Source organism: Amphiura filiformis, chromosome 16 (assembly GCF_039555335.1).
Source record: "Amphiura filiformis chromosome 16, Afil_fr2py, whole genome shotgun sequence".
Lineage (NCBI taxonomy): Eukaryota > Metazoa > Echinodermata > Ophiuroidea > Amphilepidida > Amphiuridae > Amphiura > Amphiura filiformis.
Window position 1 is genome coordinate 55552688 of NC_092643.1, and position 24125 is coordinate 55576812.

The window sequence follows — 24125 nt, forward strand, 5'->3', positions numbered from 1 at the left end:
ATCTACAAATTATTTGGATCTTATGTTGAATTTTGATGTGTCAGGCTCATCTGATGAGTACCGATCATTTTGATACAGCTTGTACATGCATACATACCCCCATCAAGTGCAGTTGATGTGGTTTCCACAGATGGCGTGGAACTTTACAAATTAAAAACTTCATGCAAGTCTAACAAAACATGATGCAGTTTCTCCCTCTCTAATCCAACCATCCACTCAACACAAAATACAAGGGTATAAGAGAGACTGGTAAGGGGCTGGCATTTTCTTCGGAAGGGGGGGTCCCAAATATACAGGGGTCATAAATTTCTGGAAAGAAAAATATAAAATGTAGGGAGTCACAAGATGACCACATACAGTGTGTTTATTTTATTCAAAGACTGATTTCAATACAATTTTAACCTGTTTAAGGGGTAAGGTGTATCGGTGATGGGGGGGTCATACATTTTTTGTTGACGAAATAGGGGGGTCGCAATTTTATTTTTGTAAATTTGGGACTCCCCTTTCCGAAGAAAATGCCAGCCCCTCTAAATGCTAAATCTGTGAAATCTGTGAATAGAGATGAAGTACAATATAAACTTTCTCACATTTTTTATTTTTGATGAGTTGCTGCATTTCGCTTAAGGGTAGATGCGGTATTGTTGGTCGAAGCAGCCAAAACAATTGATGTTCATTATCTAAATCAATATTGAAAAATAACACTTTGATGTTTTGCAAAAGTTCATTCTACAAATCATAAACCTTGAAAATTTGCTTGATTTATTGTTGTTAACATGTTATGTACGTTTTACAAAAGTGTTGTTGTTTCAGCCCTCTTTACAACATAACTCAAGAACCACAGGACCTTCAAAAGTATATTTGTGATATTTGAATTCTTCTACACATTCGCTATGAAATGATCAATGCAATTTTTGCCAAAGTTCACGATCAATCGCAAGATGCTGTGAACTACCGAATTGCAACAGTTTAAAATAGCTGCTAACCTTAAGAAATCACCCAACATTGCTTTTCAAAATCATTGAGAATTGAATACTTCAATAGGCTAAATGAATGTATCGGAAATGAATATATTTAAAGTGAAGCAAATGGTGGACTAAGTAAATTTGCAAAATTATTTTGATTTAAGAGCTCACTTTCTTTTACCTGAACTTTGACCTTTCTGAACATATTTATGGTCATTAAAAGGTTACAAGATTTAAAGAATAGAGTATAGTACAGGTTTCTAAGCAAACTACTATCTACTGAAGATAGCAACAGCTACAGCTTTACAAATATGAATACCTTCCTGGAACCACATAGCCATCAGAAAAGATGTTTAAAAAAAAGTGTATTAAATATGTCTAATTGTACTCCACGTAGTACTGAGTCTTTTCGCATTTATATTGCTCATATATTCATGTAAACAACCTTTGAAAATACTTATTTCCAAGCATTCCATGCCCTGACATTTACCAGACAACCTTGAATTTCAAAAATACCTTCTTTGGTCCTCAGTTTAAAAGCTGGCCATTAAATATTACCTACTTTTAATTTTAAAGACACTGATGCCGGCAAAAGCATAAAATTGTTTTAAAATTTTTTTGCAAAAGCATAAAATTGTTACAAAAATGTTTGTATATTTTTATATTTTCTGATTATATTTCTTGATTATGCCAAATAAGAAAAGAGATTTGTTTCAGGAAACCGAATGCGCAGCTTATACAATTCACATCTTAGCACATTACTGGTTTTTTTATCTTCATGTTTTCATGTTGTTGTTTTCTGTTACTTTATCATTCAGAAAAAAATAAGCAAAAAAGTAGCCCAAAGTACAATACAATAGCGCACAGCCTTTTTTTACTGAAATAAACATGCAAACTGCTTTGCTCCATTTGCTCCTGGGAAAAGCCACATTTTTTTGGCCTTACCTACCACTAGGCCTGGCATTTTCGGGTAATTTTGTACCCAGGTACCTGCCGCATTTTTCGGGCGGGTAACCGGGTAGCCGAAATTGTAAAAAAAAAACAATTTTTTTTTTTTCCGGTTTTGTAGTGTCCCTGGACCTAGACCTAAATGCCAGGATCATTCATGGTTGACCTAAAAAAAAAAAAAAAAAAAAAAAAAAATTTCAAGATATTTTGTATTTTTTAATATGAAAATCGATACTTTGTATTCATGTCATACTCTATTAATGATTTCAAAATGCATTCAAATTCAATGCATTTTGAAATCATTAATAGACTATGACATGAATACAAATTATCAATTTTCATATTAAAAATACAAAACATCTTGAAAATTTTTTTTTTTTTTTTTTTTTTTTCTCAGTACCGGGAGGGTATTTCCTACCGGGTAATGTAATCTCGGTGGTACCCGTTTACCCGACCGAAAATGCCAGCCTTACCTACCACCCAGATAAAAGTACACAACTGTTGAAGCCATGCCATTTTTTAAACTTCAGTAATCAATTGTTTTGAGCTTTGCCTATTCTGAGATGGAAAAAGGCTACAATTATAATATAGGAACCAGCTACTTATATCAGAAATTACAATTCAGCACCAATTATACTCAACTTTTCAAGTTCAGGTTTCATTTATTTCATCATGCTTGGTAGTACAAGTGTGGGTGTAAAACTATGTGGTGTCATTTGCTATTTCTGGCTAATTGGTATTGTTAAAATTATTTGGGACTTCCCCATTTTACTGAGTCTATTTGAACTTTGCAAGCAATAACAGTCCAACCAATGAGCCTTCAAAAATTGCCTATGGGTTTAACTATATTGTTATTAAGATATTTCCATTTGACTGATTCTTTTGAACTTGCCAAGTGAACCGATCCCACCAGCCAACTCAACAATCACGCACACCTAGACAGATTTGGTTCACACCTAAGAGGTAGAAGACATGTATGACAAGAGTTGCTGCAGAAATACGTGTACCTTAGAAGACATAATATATTAGTTATCTGGAGGAGGGAATCAAAAGCCCACAGTGACCCTGAACTTGAAGAAGAAAGGTATGTATTACCAGAGATTCTTTTTATATAAAGGAAGCAAGAAACAGACAGACTACAAATTTGCAAAGTGCAATATTAAAATTAACACAGGCCAATCGTACCATTAAGTTGCCAAAAAAAAAATGATATGTTCATTTTGTGTCTGTTAATAAATCATATTTTCTAAAGAGCATTTAAATATTGTTGTGTCTTTCATGCTGGGGCATGCAACATCATTGTAATTTGTTATTATAATTGTCATGCAGTATGATAAAAGAATCACCTCTTATGTTTATAGGCCTATGTTGAGCACAGCAACATAAAATTCATGAATAAAAAGCAAATTTGTAGCCTGTTTCTCAGTGCGCTGCATGCATAGTCTGTGGCATATTCAAGACTTCAGTAATTTACTCTGAAAACCAACAAGTGTTTCAAAGCTGTGAAACTGCCAGGGGGAAAGGAAGCAAGCAATTTATGTCATTTTACCCCCAGCAAATAATTATAACAAATCATCATAATTCCTTTCTTTACAGTCACTGTGAATTGACTAGAAAACTGCTCTACATAAATCAATTCACTTGGAAATTTCAGTTTGTATTGTAAATGAATACATCATTGAATCGACATGAACTTGTGTTTAACAATTGAAACAAGATAACCTGTTATGGTTACACAAGTTTGAAATCAGTAATCAACTTTTCAACATGCAAATTCAGAAATGTTGTATCCAGTAAAGCCTAAAACAAATAAATTGTTTGATTGGCATAAACTTCACCTACCATTAAGGTTAGCATCTATTTTAAACTGTTGCGATTTGGTAGTTCACGGCAACTTGCGAATGGTAGTGAGCTTTGGCAAAAATTGCATTGATCATTTCATAGCGAGCATGTAAAATTCAAATATCACATGATATATATATTTGTAGGTCCTGTGGTTCTTGAGTTATGTTGTAAAGAGGGCTGAAACAACAACACTTTAGTAAACATTATATAACTCATTAAACAACAATAAATCAAGCAAGTTTTCAAAGTATATGATTTGTAGAATGAATTTTTGCAAAACATCAAAGTGTTATTTAGGCAACGAAAATCAATTTCTGCTTCGACCAACAAAAGATTGCGTCACCTTAATATAACACTGCCTATTACACATGTACCTGGAATAGTTTGATTAATTTTGAGGGATGAAATTTTTTTTTTAAATGGTTATTTGAATTTAATAAATAATTGATAATAAATACCTTAAGGGGGTACTACACCCCTGTCCAATTTTGTGCCTATTTTTGCATTTTTCTCAAAAATTATAGCACATGATGACAAGTAAGATCTGTATATTATAGGGGCAAGGACTTAAACTACTGTACTGAAAATTCAGCAACTCAAAGCAAGTAGTTATTGATTTATTGATCAAATATTTTTGTATATTTGTAAAGCACAATGTTCATATTTTTGGTATTGCGCTATATCAAGCGCTGTTGTTATGTTATGTTATGTTATATTGGTTTTCCCTCATTTTTGACTGTAACTCCACAACTGTTGTCTGTGCTGAAATAAAATTTCCAGTGCAGTAGTTGTAGTCCTTGCCCCTATAATATACATATCTTACTTGTACCCAATGCGCTATAATTTTTGAGAAAAATGCAAAAATGGGCACAAAATTGGGCAGGGGTGTAGTACCCCCTTAAAAATGGAACAAAGTAGTTTCTGATCGCTTGCTTAAGAAGTTTTTTTTCCATCTTTAAGGAGTCAGATAGCAACTGTTGTGTGCTTACCAGAGTTACATCGCAATAAGTATAATCGAATATGATTCACGTGCAAGACATGATGACATTATAATCGTCATCATGTTACCAGTCTAACTATTCATCATGAACCAAAGTTGAGTAGGCCTGTATCAGTCGCAGGGTTAGCAAGGAGTGAAGACTTTATTGCAGAAACAAATCATCGCTTCACCCAGTGCAATTGATGCACAGAATCGGATATAAAAATGTTCACTTGATGAATGGTTATCATGGCTTTCTGCACTATGATCAATAATCAATTATTGACTGAATTATCGTCACAACACAACGTTTGCACAGTATTTTTTGTGGGACCTGAGAGTATCAGACATATCAAATGCCCTTCTGATATCAAATAATTTTGATTTTTTTTTTAATTCGCAATATAATACAAATTTTATAGAACCATCAGTGTATGCGGTTCATCTCTCCTCATTTTGTCGCTTATGCAATCAAATTTATTGCCTCATATGAGCACGCTTTGTGTTGAAATGGTATATGGTTATTACACAATCTGTTAAATGCATGATGAAATTTTTAGCATGTGAACCCTTTATTGTTCAAGTTTATTGAAGTGTATGTGGCCTGGTATGCAGTATGCTATACTGCGCCATACTTACAAATTTGGGCTGTACTTTCAAAAGGGACCGTGCTGCGTATAAGAAAATCATGTGCTATGCCAAACATTAGACTACTTTTGCACCACTCTTTTTTGTGTCCCGCTTGAACTTTTTTGTTCAGAAAGACACAATGCAGTCATTATTTCTGTTTGTAGGGGTATGTGTGTGTGGGTCATATAGGCAGGTATTTTTGAAAAAAATGTTACGTAAAAATGATTCCAAAAGTTTCACTACTAGTGAACTCAAACACAAGTTTCACTACTAGTGAACACATTATTGTGTGTGGGGACTTTAAGGGCAGAGTAATGGAAGAGGACACTCTTTCCCTAGATGTTGATGTGCTCTAAACAATAGGGCAAAAAGTTTGCATATTTTTCGAGTTATCTTGTCACAAAAATTGTGCAATGTTGGCAAAAGTGAACTGTGAGAAATCATTGTTTTAGTAAAAAACTGTCAAAATTACTATCATGATTATTGGTGGAGCTTCACACAGCTGGGATGTACAAACAAGATGCAAGACGAATAGCATTCATATGCACATATTTTATATGTCCAGGTGTCAGACGAATAGTGATTTGCACACAGTTTATACATCACTAATTCAATGCTTCAATGATAAACATGTACGCGATGTGTTTAGCCATCACTTAATCGGTAAACTCTGAATAAAACCAGAGATCTCCGGATTTAATATAAAAACTTAAATTTTAAAGCAGTTCAGGCTTAGTGGTATTTTAGTACACCGCTAGGCATTACAATCATGCAAATTGTAGAAATTTGAATGACTTATCCTTCACCTTTAAGCAATTTATAAACAACTTTAATTTTTTGGCACTTTCACTGGGATCACTGAATGGGCCTTTAATGATTCATCAAAATGAGCTATCTTGCTAATCTGTTAGCTAGTCAATGAAGTGTCTGCATAATGAGTAACGGGGGGTCTGTGGTATGGTTTATAAAGGGTGCCGCTCCCATAGTGATTTTCCTGAACCAATATTTGTTTTTCTCTCTTGTAGATTTCGTTGAAACAGAAAGTAGACCTAAATCATGTCTTTCAGTGGAAGTGAGCTTAAGGTTAGTTCTGACATTTCTCTAAACATTTTGCCAGTAGAATGCCATTGGTGATTTTCTAGTCACTGCAACGCCAGCTACTTTGATAGTATTTTAGAACCAGTGTGTATCACAAGTAGTTGTACTTTGCTGAGTTGCTGGTAATAAAACACATCTTCACTTGTTTTGGTTTGCTTTTTAAAAACATTTTTGTCACACTTTTCAAACAACAATTTTGAAACAACAATCAGGAGAAAACAAAATTGACTCAAATTTGAGATGTACATGTACATCATCCTTTAAATTTGTTTGTTTCAACCCCAAATTTATCTTATTTTTTTGGCATTTAAATGGTAGTGCAAATTTCATGGGCTTTGCCAGCATTGGTACCTGTCAAGCAATTTTTGCACAACCATCCGGCTCTGTTGCTTTTATAGTATACTAAACTTTTATACATGTACATCACTCTCTATCTCTCTCTACCTCTCCCTCCCGCTGTCTATTTCTCTACCTCCCCACCCATCTCTCTCCTCCCCTTCTCTAGACTCAAACTGATAAATAATTTACAATACATGTACTTTGTCATACATGTATATATGATTTATTCTTGAGAATGCAACAAAAGAAAGGTCATTATGTACACAAGTTTGACGATCGTTGAATTGTACAATAATCGGAATAAAAAACTTAACTTTTGACTCCATCAAAAATTAATAGGTCATAATGTTTGTACTTTTGCTTTGATGTTAATCCTTTTATGATTCAACTTTTCCACAGGACTGGGGAATCTCTCCAACGTATCCAAGCTTAGATGATGGGAGGCACAATGAAGAAAAAAAGGATAAAATATTCATTGATGCAGCCCGTCGACCTCCACCACAGAGGAAGAAGATTAAAAGGAAAGAAGTAAATGTGCATGAAAGGTCACAAGAACCATCAAAGGAGCCATTTCCCAAAAAGCACAAAAAATCCACCAAGTCGACAATGTAAGTGAAATTATATATAATTTATAAAGTGATGAAAATCATTATGCACATATAAGCAGTCAAATTTAAAACCAAACAGACAGAAAAAAAAACCTGATGTTTTGAGTAGACAAAATGCTCTTTTCAGGTACAACCAACACAATGTTTAAATCAAACAGCAAAACGAGTATTGAAGACATACATGAAGTTTCCCAAAAGCTTTTGGGACTAAAATTGTTAGGTCTTTTGGAGAATTTCAATATGAAAGGTCCTTACTAGCATGAAAGTTCATCTGTGTTGGTAGACTTCATAATTGTAAATTTAAACTTATGATCTCAACACAAAATTAAGGCGTACCTCAAATTTTCGGTCACAACTTTGACCTTCATCTGGAGACTACAAGTTACAAGTTACCCAGAGTGTACGACCGGGTTTTGGGGTCAAGTGTCCAAAAGGTCACTGATCCCAAACTTGGGTTGCCAGTCTCCAGATGAAGGTCAAAGTTGTGACCGAAAATTTGAGGTACGTCTTAATTTTGTGTTGAGATCATAAGTTTAAATTTACAATTATGAAAGGTCCTTATTATCATATGATGGTCGGCTTTTCCTCCCAGATACATACACTTTAAGTACATATCATTAGATTTATATAGTTTACTTTGAGGACTGTTAAATGTCAAAAATGTCAATTTTAATAATTTTGATAAATTTGTATTATGTAGAGATTTTTTTTTTAATCAAAATTATTCGATATCAGACAGACATTCATTGTATTCAGAATGCAATCTGATGTGTCTAATCTACTCTCAGGTTCCACAAAAAATACTGTGCATAGGTGGGGTTACAAGCCCTTAAATACTTAAAAAGTATTTATGAAATTATCAATTTTGAAATAGTGTGTAAAAATAGTATGGATAACCATTTCCTTTTTCCCAATAATGCAGGATTATTTGCTATAAACCAATCATTTTCATTTATATCATGTTTACTTATTTCACAGACGCAGATGCAAAACATGTGACAAAACTTTCTCAAATATTGACGAAGTAAAGATCCATGAAATTGATAAGCATCTGCCAGGCATTGGAGCTCAAGAATCAAAGCATTTGTAAGTATTATACTTTACACTGCATTTACATTGGAACATATTTACATACTACTAAAATAGTTGATAACATACACAAGTTAAAAAACAGCTTTATTTTTAATCTGAAGACAGGTGGCTATACAAAAATAATGGATACTGGTTTTGTTATCTTAAAAATTATTATATTTGGTCCATCTTAAAAGCATGAACTTGGTCATTGTCACTGTGTCAGTGGTGTCTATGTCCTATGTAGATAATTATAATCAAAGAGAATGGGAGACTGCAGTGACCACTTCACCTGTACATTTATATAGAATAAATCCAATTTAGTGCTTTATTATTTCTCAAGTAACACAGACACCATTTTTGGTGTCTTATGCCGCCGCGTTAGTACCTACTAGTACTAGACCATACAAATCCATACAGTATGAAGCAACTACATGATCTAATTGCATAACCCTGCTATATAATACTTCACATATGAATCTCTTCATGCAGGCCTAGTCAACTAACCGTAAAGCTACTACTAGACCATACAAAACCATACAGCACAAAGTGACTGCAAGACCATGCATTCCATGTGATCCCAATTGCATATTCCTGCCAAACTACATATACACCCAAAACTGTTGGCCGGGCAATGGCTTGGTTTGCTACGGTGTCTGTGGGTCAAATTGCAGGCGGGAAAAACAAATTTTCTCTTCATTTTCTTTGTTCCTTCTTTCCTTCCACTTAAGCAAAAAGCAGAGAGGATGTTGGCAACATTTTGATATTGATAAGCATTTTTTTCCAAACAGACATGAATCAGACAAGGACAAGGCCCAGGAGGTCAAAGAAACAGAGGAGGTCAAGAAGGTTGATGAGGCAGAGAAGGTAGAGGAGGCAGAAGCTGAGTCTCATGCTGATGGTAGCAAGAATGATGCTGTAAGTTGTACATTAATCATCATTGTGACCCTTTTCAGGGAAATACGAGTAGAGAGTATTTTTCAAAAAAACGTTAGATATAAATGTATAGATGGGGAGAATAATTATCTTTTAGCGATACCTTGATAGCTCTTGATATGATAAATGAGGGTGTGATTTTGACAATATGATTTGAATTTTGCCAATATTTTTCTCGGTTTTTCTTTATATTTTGCAAGCTTAGTTTGTCTACTCCTCAGGACTTGCCAGGCTGATTAAATTATCCTTGGAATTATGGAGATATTTGAGCCTCATTAATGCTAATGTTAAATTTAAAAGTATAACATTAAAACATATTTAGAATGGTATAGATTTGTTAAAACCTACTGTAACGATTTGTGTAAAAATGCTCAAAAAACCTTAATTTTGAGCAAAAAAAACCAAGTACGGTCCATGAGGATGTGCCGAAAGAAATTGGGAATAGTTTTATTCATGGATTCATTTAAAATGAATTTTCGATGTTACCTACAGGTTCAATCAATCACTGGTAAAACCTACATGTTGAACCAAGATGAAGAACTACCACCTGTTGAAGAGAGTGTCATGAGTGTGAAGTGTTCCTTAGCTGATGCAAGTGATCATGCATCCAGTGGTTTGACCTCTACAAAAGCAGCAGATATAACCAAAGTAGTACATCTTGCTAATAAGATCACAACCAACTCCCAAGAAGCTGCTGAAAGGTAACAAATTAACTTCTAGCTTGGTAGGCTCATAAAATATGATCACCTCTTGTGCTGTTTAGTTTTGTGTCAGGTTATTAGCATATTTATGAATATTAATGAGCTTATTTGCCTATTTTGCCTGACTTTCCATTAATTCACTCTGCAGCCTATAAACACAATAACCAATTAACTTCGCAGTAAGATGAAATATCATTATCTAATTCTGGAAATGAAAAAAATAACAAAATAAAAACACAAACAATTACCGTATTCATTCCAAAGAGCGGTAACAAAGTCATTTTGGGTGGGCGCTTATTTTTTACCTGGTCTACCTAATTTTTTCGTAAGGGGCATTGCTTAGAGGCAAATTTATGTATGTTATATTAGGGTCCCGAGGCGTTCTAGTAGCTTTTCTGATGCAGAAAATGTATTGCAAGGTCACAGGACTTATAGTATTCCAGTGTTTTCAGTGTATCACCGTCTATCTGTCATCAACATTAATGGTACCTCCGGCGGGCCCTTTAGCAATTTGAAAATACCCTGGGTGGGCGCTTATTGGAGCATGGGCGCTTATTGGAATGAATACGGTATATATTTTCCCCCGGATTTCTGGAAATCCATAAAAAGGAAAAACTTACAACCCTGTAAATAAATGTTTAAATTTCACCACTTCAGACAACATCACCTGTGTATCAAAAAGTGGCCATTTTGGACAGAAGGGTAGCAAGTGGGAGGGGGTGGCAGCAGTGGGAAGAGTGCCCCACTCTTCTTCCCCTGCTGCCACCCCCCCACTGGCAAAAAATGAATGAAAAGAAGTACCCCTCTTACAAACAAGAGCACCACTGGTGCTGTAGCTCATTTGTTATGGGTTATGGTCAGGAATACCATGCGTAGCTATGTATAGCCATGCATAGATATGTATAGCCATGCATAGCTATGTATAGCCATGCATAGTTATGTATAGCCATGCATAGCTATGTATAGTCATGCATAGTATAGCCATGCATAGTTATGTATAGCCATGCATAGCTATGTATAGCCATGCATAGCTATGTATAGCCATGCATAGCTATGTATAGCCATGGATAGCTATGTATAGCCATGGATAGCTATGTATGGCCATGTATAGCCATATGTAACCATGTCATGGCCATGTATAGCCACGTATACAGGGCTGACAACTTTGAAAAACACATTTCAGTATTCTCAAAATCACCATAGTGCTGTGATCAAGCACAAATCAGCATTTTGAAAATATACTTATGGTTCTCAAGATATTTATTTATTCAAGGCATTTATTTATTTGTACCTTTTGCTTGTCGAGTATCCTTTGATTTTATTTTGTTTAATACAGTTTTGTTTGTATATTTAATGTCTTGGATGCACCATCGGATAGTTTAGTTCCACTGATGTAAAAGCAATTTCCAAATAAAAACTTGAAACTTAAAAACTACAACACTTTCATGGTAAATGGCATGCATAGCTATGTATAGCCATGCATAGTTATGTATAGTCATGCATAGCTATGTATAGCCATGCATAGCTATGTATAGCCATGCATAACTATGTATAGCCATGCATAGCTATGTATAGCCATGCATAGCTATGTATAGCCATGCATAGCTATGTATAGCCATGGATAGCTATGTATGGCCATGTATAGCCATGCATAGCTATGTATAGCCATATGTAACCATGTCATAGCCATGTATAGCCATGTCTAACTATGTATACAGCGCTACCAACTGTGAAAACACAGAGTTGGGTAAGCTCAAACCTCAAAATCACCATAGTGCTGTGATCAAGCACAAATCAGCATTTTGAAAATATACTTGCAGTTCTCAAGATATTTATTTATTCAAGGCATTTATTTATTTGTACCTTTTGCTTGTCGAGTATAGCCATGCATAGCTATGTATAGCCATGCATAGCTATTTTTAGCCATGCATAGCTATGTATAGCCATGCATAGCTATGTATAGCCATGGGTAGCTATGTATGGCCATGTATAGCCATGCATAGCTATGTATAGCCATATGTAACCATGTCATAGCCATGTATAGCCATATATAGCTATGTATAGCCATGTATAGCCATGTATAACTATGTATACAGGGCTACCAACTTTGAAAAAACACATTTCAGTATTCTCAAACCTCAAAATCACCATAGTGCTGTGATCAAGCACAAATCAGCATTTTGAAAATATACTTGCGGTTCTCAAGATATTTATTTATTCAAGGCATTTATTTGTACCTTTTGCTTGTCGAGTATCCTTTGATTTTATTTTGTTTAATACAGTTTTGTTTGTATATTTAATGTCTTGGATGCACCATCGGATAGATGAGTGCCACTGATGTAAAAGCAATTTCCAAATAAAAACTTGAAACTTAAAAACTACAACACTTTCATGGTAAATGAAATAAATAAATAAATAAAATTTTGCACACACATCTAATTTTCCTGACTTCATATTTCAAACAAGTGCTCCTTCAATCTTCAGAACAGGAAAGGCCACTAGCCTAGTGTTTACCCCCAGCACTTCCCTGTTCAGACCATGGAGGTAGTAGAGAGTTCAGACTTTCTGTTTGTCTGTTTTGTAATGTCAGAGAGGGGTTGTCACGGTCCCATATACTGATATACTAGGCCAGTGCATGGACCTACCTCCATGGCCAGTGCCAGTCAAAAGGACATTTCACCTTGATTAAATGTTTACATAACTAATTGGGTCAAGATGTGTGATATAAAGTGTCAATGAGTGAGATGTTTGTTCATAGACAGGATTGCCAACCAACAATTTGGTAGCCCAATTAGTTCAGATTTGGGAGAATTTGAGACACTATTTGCTCATGGCTCATGCACAGAAGTAAGGGCCTATAGACAGCACAAGCCCAATTGGTGCTAAAAGCAACACTGAAAAGCAGACATTGTAGCCGCACTAAAACAGTAAAGTTCAACAATCTCTTTTACAAATTCGCACGATCAAGGAGTTTGTACAGTGTTTGTAATATGAAAAGCACCACAAACATTCTACATAGGAGACTATTCCATGAAATTAGGTAAAACTTTTTGTAAGAAAATGCTCCAAAAATGATACTTTCCGTCCGAATTTTTTTAGCTAAATAAGTAACAATCATGAACCATCATGCAAAGATCGCCGCCTCAAATTACCAGATCCATAGCTCAAACGATGTAGCAAGAGAAAGAAAAAAACATACAGAAAAATAGACCATGCCTAGAGTTCATTGTGCTAACACAATGAGCTAAAAATGAAAGAGAAATCCGGGAAGCTAAAGGAAAAGAGGAGCTCATGGGCCAACATAGTGTAAAATAAAAATTTATTGTCCCAAAAAGCCCTCTTCACCCCGATCACAGGCCAAAATAGTGTCATTTTAAAAAATTTTGCATAATACACACACACATAAAGGCACTTTTGGAAGCTTGAACTTTGAAGACATCACATATGCATACAATATTAATGATAACACCCAATAATAATACCATGTCAAAATGATGCAAACAGGCTAAATTTTTGTCTTTACCTCAAAATTTTTATTTTGCTCCCCCTGACCGAGAAAGCTGGCTACGCCCATGAGTTTTTAACTCTTTTGGATGAAAAAAAAATTGTGAGTGCAGCCACCTGGGTGTATTGTCTCCTGGATACTTTGTATTTTTACTCAATTTGCGATACTGAATCTTTTATCATTTGCAGTGGAATGGCATCATATAATGAAAGCACCCACTCAGACAAGGATGTGGAGGAGGAGGAAGATTTAACTGGAACAGTGAACCTTTCATCAGAAAAAACAGAGGTGTTTGGGGGTAAGTCAAGGGCATACAATGCTAAACACTTTGGTTGGTACCAAAGGACCAATTTACTGTGAGAGGAGAGGTGATTGGTAGAATTAAATTGTTTTACCCCCCCCCCCCCCTTTATATTTGCTCATTTGTTCTCAAGTTTCTTCAATTTAGTGTCCCCTTTTAACTGCAAAATGTTATCAAGATCACAGAGCTGATGTTTCTACAGGTATCTGAATTGGTAGCTATTGGTGTACTTCCCCCAGGATGGCAACTGTACAGTGCACATCATGTCAGTATTTAGACTGTGAATATATGGCATGAATCCCTTTGTTGTAAACAATGTTTTTGTCTTCGGTATGAAAATATTTCTGTGCTTTTACTTGGCCCTTGCAATTGTTAAGTTATTATTATTATTGTTAGTGTATGTATCTCTGTATTTTAATACTTCAAGATATAAACCAATCAATTAATTTAAACACAGCCATGTGACATACTGGGACAGTCAAAGGTTAACACCCTACACTTTTCTAAACTGGCTGTGAGCACCATGTATGGGTATGGTTCTCCTACATGGGAACTATGGTTTAACATTCCCTCCAAAGGACAGTACTCTCATGGTTCATTTACCTAATTTTAAATGTACCATTGGGAGAGTGGAAGTCTTAATTTAATCTACAGATGTGGCCAATTACATTCAGACTTTTCAAAGCCAAAACCCCAGCAAGTTACCACCACTCGGGATTGAACCTGGAACCTCATGCAGCAAAAGCAACAAAGATGAGCTTTTCTTGCTAATAGGTAACTCGATTGCCTTCCATTTTTTACAGGAATACAGAATGTGGTCCTTCTTCAGTTCAAGGATCTACTAGAAAGATCTCAGAAACGATGGATTGAGCAGCAGGTGTCAGAGAGCCAAGTAGTCAAATGTTTGCAAGCAAATTGTAAGAAACTCAATCTAGCCTTCCATGGCAAGACTCCTGCCGATGGCAACTGCTTTTTCAATGCCGTCTCTGACCAACTGCATCTCTTCAACTTGCCACATCAAAGTCCTTGGAACCTCAGGCAGTCTGTTGTGGAATTCTTAAGAAATAATCCATCTATTCAGGTATGCAGTTACATTCAGTCAAGTCTTAATACAAATTTAACAACAATTTTTTTTCAATGTTATAAATGCATTGTAAACATGTTTTAGTTTTGGTCAAAACGCTTTCATGACATTTATACATGTATAACCCAGCAATTAAATGTTCTTAAAATGTGGTACCTGAAGAAAAAATACAAGAACATTTTTAAAATGTCAAAATGTTATTGTTAAATATTTTGGCAAAAATATTTTTTTCAACACTTAAATAACAAGAATGTTTTGTGGTTAAGTTTTCAAAAATGTTAATAACATGTTTTATACCCTTTATATAACTTTTATATAATCTGACATACAAACATTTTCTGTAAAACGTTTTGGGTTTGCTGAGTACACTTGCAAAATTCAGATCCAGCTAATAGTTCAGAAATGGGCAGATCCTCTCTGGCACTGAGATTAACCCATATTTTAACATGTATTCACTGGAATATTTCTTGTTTCACAGCTGAAATTAATGGCATCATAACCCTATCCAATTAAATTCCTGCATAAATAAGCGATTAACTTTTTTCATGCAGGGCCCAGATGGCACCATTAACTTTGAAGCAATCCATCCTGACTGGGAGACATACTGTACTTCAATGGCAAGAGATGGTGAATGGGCTGACCATATTGTTATCGTTGCCATTGCCCATATTCTACAGAGAGACATACTGATTGTTACTAGTTCTCCACAAGGAGCAGATGGTGCTGATCCTTTTATTAGGATTTCAAGTGGAACAGATGGACCATCAATTCAGCCACTTCTGCTTGGGCATCTGTGGGAATCCCACTACCAGAGTCTTATGAAAATTGGTGTGTTACAATTAATATTCAAGTGTTATCAGGGAGAGAAAAGGGAAGGAAGAGGGAAGGGATAGAAAATCAAAATAAAGGCAAGTTAAGGACAGGAGAAATACTCATCAGACCAGGACACCAAAAGTAAAAACAGGGTAAATGAAACATAACATTCAATGGGGGGGGGGGGGACTAGTAATACAAAAGGTATAAAAACAAAGTAACAACCTAACCTAGCATTTCAAAAAGATAAAATCTTTTTCTTTTTCTAAGGATAAAAGGGAGTGCCAGCTCTCAATTCAGTGGCTTAACGGTACATCAATGTGTTTGCATGGGTGACGATAACTTTGTCAAGATGTGTAAAAGGAGGAGAAGTCACTTTGCCAAGTTCATCCATGAACATGTTAAAACAAAAGAGACAATGCATAATCATGCATAATCCAATAGTTGTTACATTTTCCCCCATGTGGTCATTTGTTTCTCTTTTACATTGATTCCATGTATGTCACCTATATATTACTATAATTATTTTTGTTTTTGTGTAGAAGTCTTTCCTATGACATCTGAAAAAGAGACTCATTCTCCAGACCAAGTGCAACCCCGTAAAGCTTCAAGAAAAGAAGGTAAATTAATGTGTTTGTATAGGAGCATATCAATGGGGATGGGGGATCATGTGTAAATATAATTATCTGAGCAATCATAATTGTTGTTTGCTGTAAGCTATCCATATTCATCAGAAATCTTCTGATTACTTATTTATTTTTTTATAGATTACTCTCCTATGGCATCAGAGAGAGAGACTTATTCTCAAGACCAAGTAGAACCCCTTCAGCATGTTCAGGCTTCAGGAGAAAAAGGTAAATTTTTTTTTAAATATTTGACAAGGAAAGTAGGAGGGATAACAAGAATGATCAATTGCAAAGGGATCAGGGCAATCAATAATTTTGCTGCAAAGCAGTTGGTCACTAACCAGTTTCAATGACATTATGTCTGTAGTATTTTTACTCTTGGCAAGTTGGTTACGTCACGGTGCATTTCATTTCCTATCGATAAATCACCGCAAACTAACACTCCCACATGGCAGACCCAGAAGTAATCAATAATTTTGTCATTGTAAATTTAAACTTATGATCTAAACACAAAATTAAGACGTACCTCAAATTTTCGGTCACAACTTTGACCTTCATCTGGAGACTGGCAACCCAAGTTTGGGATCAGTGACCTTTTGGACACTTGACCCCAAAACCGGTCATACACTCTGGGTAACTTGTATCGGCCCCCGTCATGGTTGAGAGATGGTTGGTTGACTCTGATGTAAATTGACTCCTTCACACCCCTTTCAAAGTATCTAGCGTCCCGGTCGAGGATTTTGACCTCATCCAAATCAACTTGGTGGTCGGGGATTCAATGTGGATGTGCTGGGAGACTTCCGACGAGGTAGTACTCGGACGACGGTGTTCTGAGAATCTGGTTTTCAAAGATCTTTCAGTCTCACCAATGTAAGATTCTGAACACTGGCCCCTCAGGGTTTTCCCCTGACAGGGGATGTAATAAATTGGTCCGGTAATGTCTTTCTTCTCAGTTTTGTCTTTAGGTGAGACAAGTAGCTGCCTCAGAGTTTGAGTGGGTTTAAAACAAACTCTGATACCGTAGGTGCCGAATATTCTTCGTAGGGCTTCGGAAGTTCCTTCCTGAGGTACGTCTTAATTTTGTGTTGAGATCATAAGTTTAAATTTACAATTATGAAGTCTACCAACACAGATGAACTTTCATGCTAATAATTTTGTCCATAGATGGTTAAGCAACACAACTTTTTCATTAAAAATTGCCTCAAATGTACACAACCCCTTTTAATAAATGCAATGCCCAGGGGCCTTTAAATAGACCAAATACGGTATTTTTAAATATATAATGCTATTTAACTAATATCACCTTATGACTACCAGAGACTAGGCTGTACAAAATATTTTGTCTAACTACCAAATGTCAACAAATCAATACAATTTTGTCATAATTTTATCTCATGTCTATTTGATAAAATATTACAAATAACACAATCGGTAAGTGTAATGTGCTACCCCAGCATGTGACTGCTAGCGTATGTAGGTTAACTGTGTTTTCCAAATTTACTCACACAATAATAAAAGTATGGCCATACTTTTATCCTACCTTATAATTTTTGTGGGAGTGGAAGGATAGAACAGACAGTGACCACAAGTCTGAGATCTATTTTCTTATTTTATGTCTGGTATGCCACTCCTTTCATACACCCTCTGACTATTTTGAAACTGGTGCATATTCATGGAATAAAGCGCAGATTGTGGGTGGTGTACCTTATTGTAAAACATAACCTTATGGGGATATTCTCTTAAATTGGCCTTCAATATGTAGTTAAATTAAGGTTGATATGCAAGATTCGTTAAGTTGATTGTGGACATATAGTGTACAAATTGTGATTCTGATTAATATTTTACAGAGTCACCATTTGATCTGGAATGGGAAGATGAGGTGCCAGAAGAAGGCGATGATGATGATGAACCTCAGATAAAATTACGGCAGGAGCTGAGAGATGACTGTGACAAGCTTAAGGAAAACCCAAATCACCATAAACAATACCTGTCACTTGAAGAAATATTAGAGGTATGCCAAGGTACAAGAGATCATGAATATGCTGAACTAATCAGAGACATTGGAGAAGAAAACTTGATAGCAATAGCTTCTTCTGCTGTATTGATCCGAGTTGTTAAAAAGAAAAAAGGTAAACCGCCAACAATATCATATGGTACTGGGTTTGTTACAGGTAAACCTCCACAATCTGCACCAGAAGGTTGTCTACCAATCATGACAGCCAACCATGTTCTGTTAAGCAACAAATTAGCCAAAGCTGATGATGTTTCTGTTATATTTTTTCATGATGGAATGAACCATGTCCTTGTATGCAATGTAGTTGCTATTGATAAACAGCAGTCACCACCTATGAGACAAGATAAACCTCATGATTTCAAAAATCTAGATTATGCTTTGCTCTATATTGATATAGAAGAAATAGTTGACAAAATGACATTGAGATTATTTCAAGAATTATACAGAGAGGAAGTAGAACAATTCCCACAAATGGAAAGAAAAAAGGTTGCACTAAAAGTATTTGAAAAATTAAGGAGTGAAGATAGTTATGTTTCGCAAGTTGCAGTAAAACATTTCACACAATATCAATTCATATTAAAAATATTTCCTGTATTACTTGGTGACACCACAGCTTGGCTTCAGCTTGCTCAGCAAACTACAGACAAAGGTGTGCCTTTACTTTGTGTAGGTCATCCCCATGGTGCCCCTAAACAATTTTCATTTAGTTTGCTGGAAGCAGACACTTCAAAGTTGTTCACAGAAATGAAGTCAAGCAACCAAAGGGTTTCTATTAAACATTCCTGTTGCACATGTGCTGGGTCTTCAGGAAGTCCAATAATTGCCATACATCACAAAACAAAATTTTCAATCAGTAGGTTACAATCATCAGGCATGTTACATGTTCACTTTGTTCATACTAGTGCTAGATCTGCTGTGACTATTCATGGTATCACACATGATGTTACCAAAACAAATGACAAACATACTAAACTAAAAGAGAGTTTTGTAGGTAACACTTATGCAATACTTGATATACTCACACATAATGACTACAGTGTGGATCAAACAACCTACAAAGAAATAAGAGATGTTGTTTCAAATTTGAAGACAAATTTAAACAAAAAACTTGAAAAACATATTAAATTAGACAGCCCCCGTTTACATGATATGTTTCATGAGTTGCTTATCCCAATTAAACAGAACTCACCTGTTCCATTGAGTAACAACTTACTTGCTCTGGGTGTTCCTAATATTGAACAAACTAAACATCATCTCCAAGACTTAACACAGTTGCTTGATCAGAGTTCAATACATATTCCATTAGATAGAAATAGATGTAAACAAAAAGTATTCTACTTAAGGAGAGCTTTAAAATACAATTTTAACAAAGACCTCATTGAATTGATGATACCTGATGGTATAACTATCTTGATGACATTGCTGTCCTCCGTCATTTGTAACAGGGAATCGGAAGTAGATTATCAGGGAGCACTTATATTTATGATTCTGCAGATTATAGTATGGACAGCTGACAAACAACATGGTGCAACTGAGGAAGTATGCAGATCACTAATTAAAGCTGGATTCTTAGGCCAAATGATACATATTCATGAATTTATATTCATAAATAGAAATAGTATAAACGCACAAGAATTAGAAATTCAGGGTGAAAGAATTATTATAAACATTTTAAAACTATTCATATCAACCATTGTTACATGCCATGAGCAGATAAGTAGTTCTGACAAGTCTAAACTTTTGATACTCCTGGTAAAGCAGCTATCAGATGATGTCTTGAAACAACAAGCCACTGTGCTTATTACATTAATGCTGGTAAATGACTCAGAGCTATTACCTGTTGCTATTGAGGCTGGTTGTCATAGAACTGTATATTTATGCCCACTCATGAACAAATTAGAGTCAGTTCAGAATTATCCAACAGAGAAGGAACATGTTATGGTGAGCAGCATGATCTGCATCCTAAGAGTTGTTGAACTACTTATACAAGGCACTGAAAAGTCTGGTCACATTGATGAAACATGCAGATCCCTAGTTGAAGCTGGCTTTATAGCACAACTATTATGTATGTATGAAAACCCCACACTATATCCTACTAAACACATTGATACCAACACAGAAGAAATGCAAGAGAGTGGGAAAGTTGCAGTTGATGAACAACCCCATGTAGACCCTGACGTTGAACAAATACAATCAATGCTCAGTACTATCCTTATAAAAATTCTTCATACATGCTGGAGGCAAGTAAGTAGTTCTGATAAGTCTAAGCTCTTGAAACTACTTGTAAAGCAGCTGTCAGATGGTAATTTGGAAGAAGCAGTGTCTATTACAAGAATGCTGTGGCTGGCAAATGAGAACCTTGACTCAGAGCTATTACCTGTTGCTATTGAGGCTGGTTGCCATAGAACTGTATATTTGTGTCCACTCATGAACAAACTAGAATCAGTTCTTAATGATCCAACAATGCATGGACTAGAGGTTTATATGGTGTACATTATCCTAACAGCTGTCAGACTACTTATAGAGGGAACTAAAAAGTTTGGTTACATTGATGAAGCATGCAGATCCCTAATTGAAGCTGGCTTTATAGCACAACTATTATGTATGTATGAAAGCCCACTGCTATATCCCAATGAACACAATGATATGAACACAAAGGAAATGCAAGAGAGTGGGAAAGTTACACTTGATGAGCAAACTCAAGTAGACCCTAATGTTAAAAAGAAAATACTTTTCATACCCACAAATATCCTAATAGACATTCTTAATACATGTTGTGATCAAGTGAGCATTTCTGACAAGTCCAAGCTGTTGGAATTACTTGTGAGGCATCTATCAGATGATAACTTGAAAGTAGGTGCTACAATTTCTATTACAAACATTTTGATAAAGGAGGATGTTAACTCAGAGTTATTACATGTCGCTATTCAGGCTGGTTGCCACAGATCTCCTTATATCAATACTCTTCTTGATTTAATAGAATCAAGTACTGAAAATCTGTCAGCAGAACACCCAACCTCATACGCAAATTTGTGTGCTTTCCTCAGAGTTGCCAATTTACTACTGAAAACTGCTGGTGCAATTGCAAGTCAATCCTTTATTGATGCTGGCTTTATTGCACAACTACTGTGTATGTACGAAAACCGTCTGTTGTATCCTAAAAAACACAATGATAGGAACACAAAAGAAATTCAAGAGAGTTGTAAAGTTACACTTGATAGCCAAACTCAAATAGAGCATGTTGGAAAAATACAATCAATGGCCACTGATATCCTAATATACATTATCTATACATGCTGTGATCAAGTAAGCATTTCTGACAAGTCTAAGCTATTGGACCTATTTGTAAAGCATCTACCTGATGATAACTTGAAAAATGGTGTTACTTATTCTATTACAAACATATTGATAAAGGAGGATGTTAACTCAGAGTTATTACATGTCGCTATTGAGGCTGGTTGCCACAGGTCTCCTTATATCAATCCTCTTCTTGATTTATTAGTATCAAATACTGAACATCTGTCAGCAGGAGAACCACACTCATACACAAACATATGTTCAATCCTCAGAGTTGTCAATTTATTACTTACTGCCATAGAGCCACACACCACTGCTGGTGGAATTGCAAGTCAATCATTTATTGATGCTGGCTTAGTCAACAAAATTCTTCTGATGTATAAGAACCCTATACTATATCCCAACAAAGATATTATCACAACAGATCAAACCGAAGTATCCTCTGCTATCAACGCTAACTTTACCAAGTTTTCAGAAGTTGAGAAAATACAAACTCTTATCAGCTGCACTGTTGCACTTAGTTTTTGTAAATGTTACACAGGTATTAGTATGCAAGAAATGAAAACTTTACTGGACTCGAGACTCTTGAACCTATTTAGGTACATGCTTACTAAAGGTATGAATGATAAAATCAAACACAATTCTTCTCTTGCCATTGCATACATAATGTTACAAATCACTTTCCAAAGAGATGACTCTGCCTCAGAAATAGCAGCCCTTGCAGTAGAGACTAATTGCATTCAACCCAGATTCTTTTCAACAATTCTTAACCTTTCCAGTACTGAACATTTCACTTTGATAACAAACCTCATTGTAGGAGCTAAGCAAATAGGCTGCCTTAACAAACTCTGCAAAGCATTATGGGAAGCTGATGACAAGGAAAAGTATTTTTTGTTACTTTGCATAACTGTTGTTTTAGTTGCTTCCCAAATATGTAATGAAAAGAGCAGTTCTGAAACTTATAGGTTACGAATATGTTGAAAGTACTTATACACCAGCTGACAGATACATGTAGTTACTTAATCGACAATGCCACTATGTGTATTACTGTAATTTTAGCAAATGAGGTTATTGACTCGGAGCTCTTAGGTGCTGCAATTGAGGTTGGTTGTCACAGGTCTGTGTATTTGAATCCCCTTATGAATATACTAGATTCAATGCTGAAGAATCTTACAGTGGATTCACCAAAAGGAATGTTAGTAACCATCCTGAAAGTTGTCTTTTTACTCATGCAAAGGTGTGACAAATCTGGTAACATTGATGAAATGTGCACATCCCTTATTGAAGCTGGCTTTATTGCACAAGTACTATGTATGTACGAAAACCTTTTGCTGTATCCTAATAAAAACAATGATATGAACACAAAAGACATTCAAGAGAGTTGGAAAGTTACACTTGATAGCCAAACACAAGTAGAGCATGTTGAACAAATACAATCAATGGCCACTGATATCCTAATAGACATTCTCTTTACATGCTGTGATCAAGTGAGCATTTCTGACAAGTCTAAGCTATTGGGCCTACTTGTAAAGCATCTATCAGATGATAACTTGAAAAAAGGTGCTAGTTATTCTATTACAAACATTTTGATAAAGGAGGATGTTAACTCGGAGTTATTACATGTCGCTATTGAGGCTGGTTGCCACAGGTCTCCGTATATCAATGCCCTTCTTGGTTTAATAGAATCAAATATCAAATATCTAACAGTGGATTCACCGAAGAGAATCTTAGTAACCATCCTGACAGTTGTCTTTTTACTCATGCAAAGCTCTGACAAATCTGGTTACATTGATGAAATGTGCACATCCCTTATTGAAGCTGGCTTAATTACACAAATAATATGTATGTATGAAAACCCTCTGCTGTATCCCAATAAACACAATGATATGAACACAAAAGAAATACAAGACAGTGGGGAAGTTGCATTTGATGAGCAAACCCAAGTAGGCCCTGATGTTAAACAAATACAATTAATAGCCACTCATATCCTAATAAACAGTCTTGATAGATGCTGTGATCAAGTGAGCATTTCTGACAAGTCTAAGCTATTGGGCCTACTTGTAAAGCATCTATCAGATGATAACTTGAAACAAGGTGCTGCTATGTCTATTGCAAACATTTTAATAAAGGAGGATATTGATTCAGAGTTATTACATGTAGCTGTTCAGGTTGGTTGTCACGGGTCTGCTTATATCAATACTCTTCTTGGTTTCATAGAATCAAATACCAAAGATCTGTCAGCAGGACACCCATTATTATACAACAATTTGTGTGCTTTACTCAGAGTTGTCAATTTATTTCTGATTGCAGTAGAGCCAGAGACCACCGATGGTGCAGTGGCTTGCAGATCCTTTATTGATGCTGGTTT

The 24125-nt window shown here is 35.6% G+C and overlaps 1 protein-coding gene across 1 annotated transcript; it reads left to right on the forward strand.

Annotated features, from left to right (window-relative positions):
* Positions 1-2879: 2879 nt before the first annotated feature.
* LOC140136234 (uncharacterized) lies at positions 2880-22845 on the forward strand. Its single transcript, XM_072157957.1, has 12 exons — positions 2880-2994; positions 6390-6447; positions 7201-7409; positions 8388-8495; positions 9272-9398; positions 9909-10117; positions 13811-13920; positions 14727-15004; positions 15559-15835; positions 16363-16440; positions 16588-16674; positions 18294-22845. The coding sequence occupies exons 2-12, from the start codon at positions 6421-6423 to the stop codon at positions 22736-22738; spliced, it is 5955 nt and encodes a 1984-aa protein (XP_072014058.1). The 5' UTR covers positions 2880-2994; positions 6390-6420; the 3' UTR covers positions 22739-22845.
* The last annotated feature ends 1280 nt before the right edge of the window (positions 22846-24125 follow it).

Bases quoted from the DNA above. Each gene is read 5' to 3' on its own strand.
- LOC140136234 (XM_072157957.1), top strand. From the start codon at position 6,421: ATGTCTTTCAGTGGAAGTGAGCTTAAG. The intron at 16,441-16,587 runs GTAAATTAATGT...ATTTTTTTATAG, and splicing joins TAAAGCTTCAAGAAAAGAAG to ATTACTCTCCTATGGCATCA. The intron at 16,675-18,293 runs GTAAATTTTTTT...AATATTTTACAG, and splicing joins TCAGGCTTCAGGAGAAAAAG to AGTCACCATTTGATCTGGAA.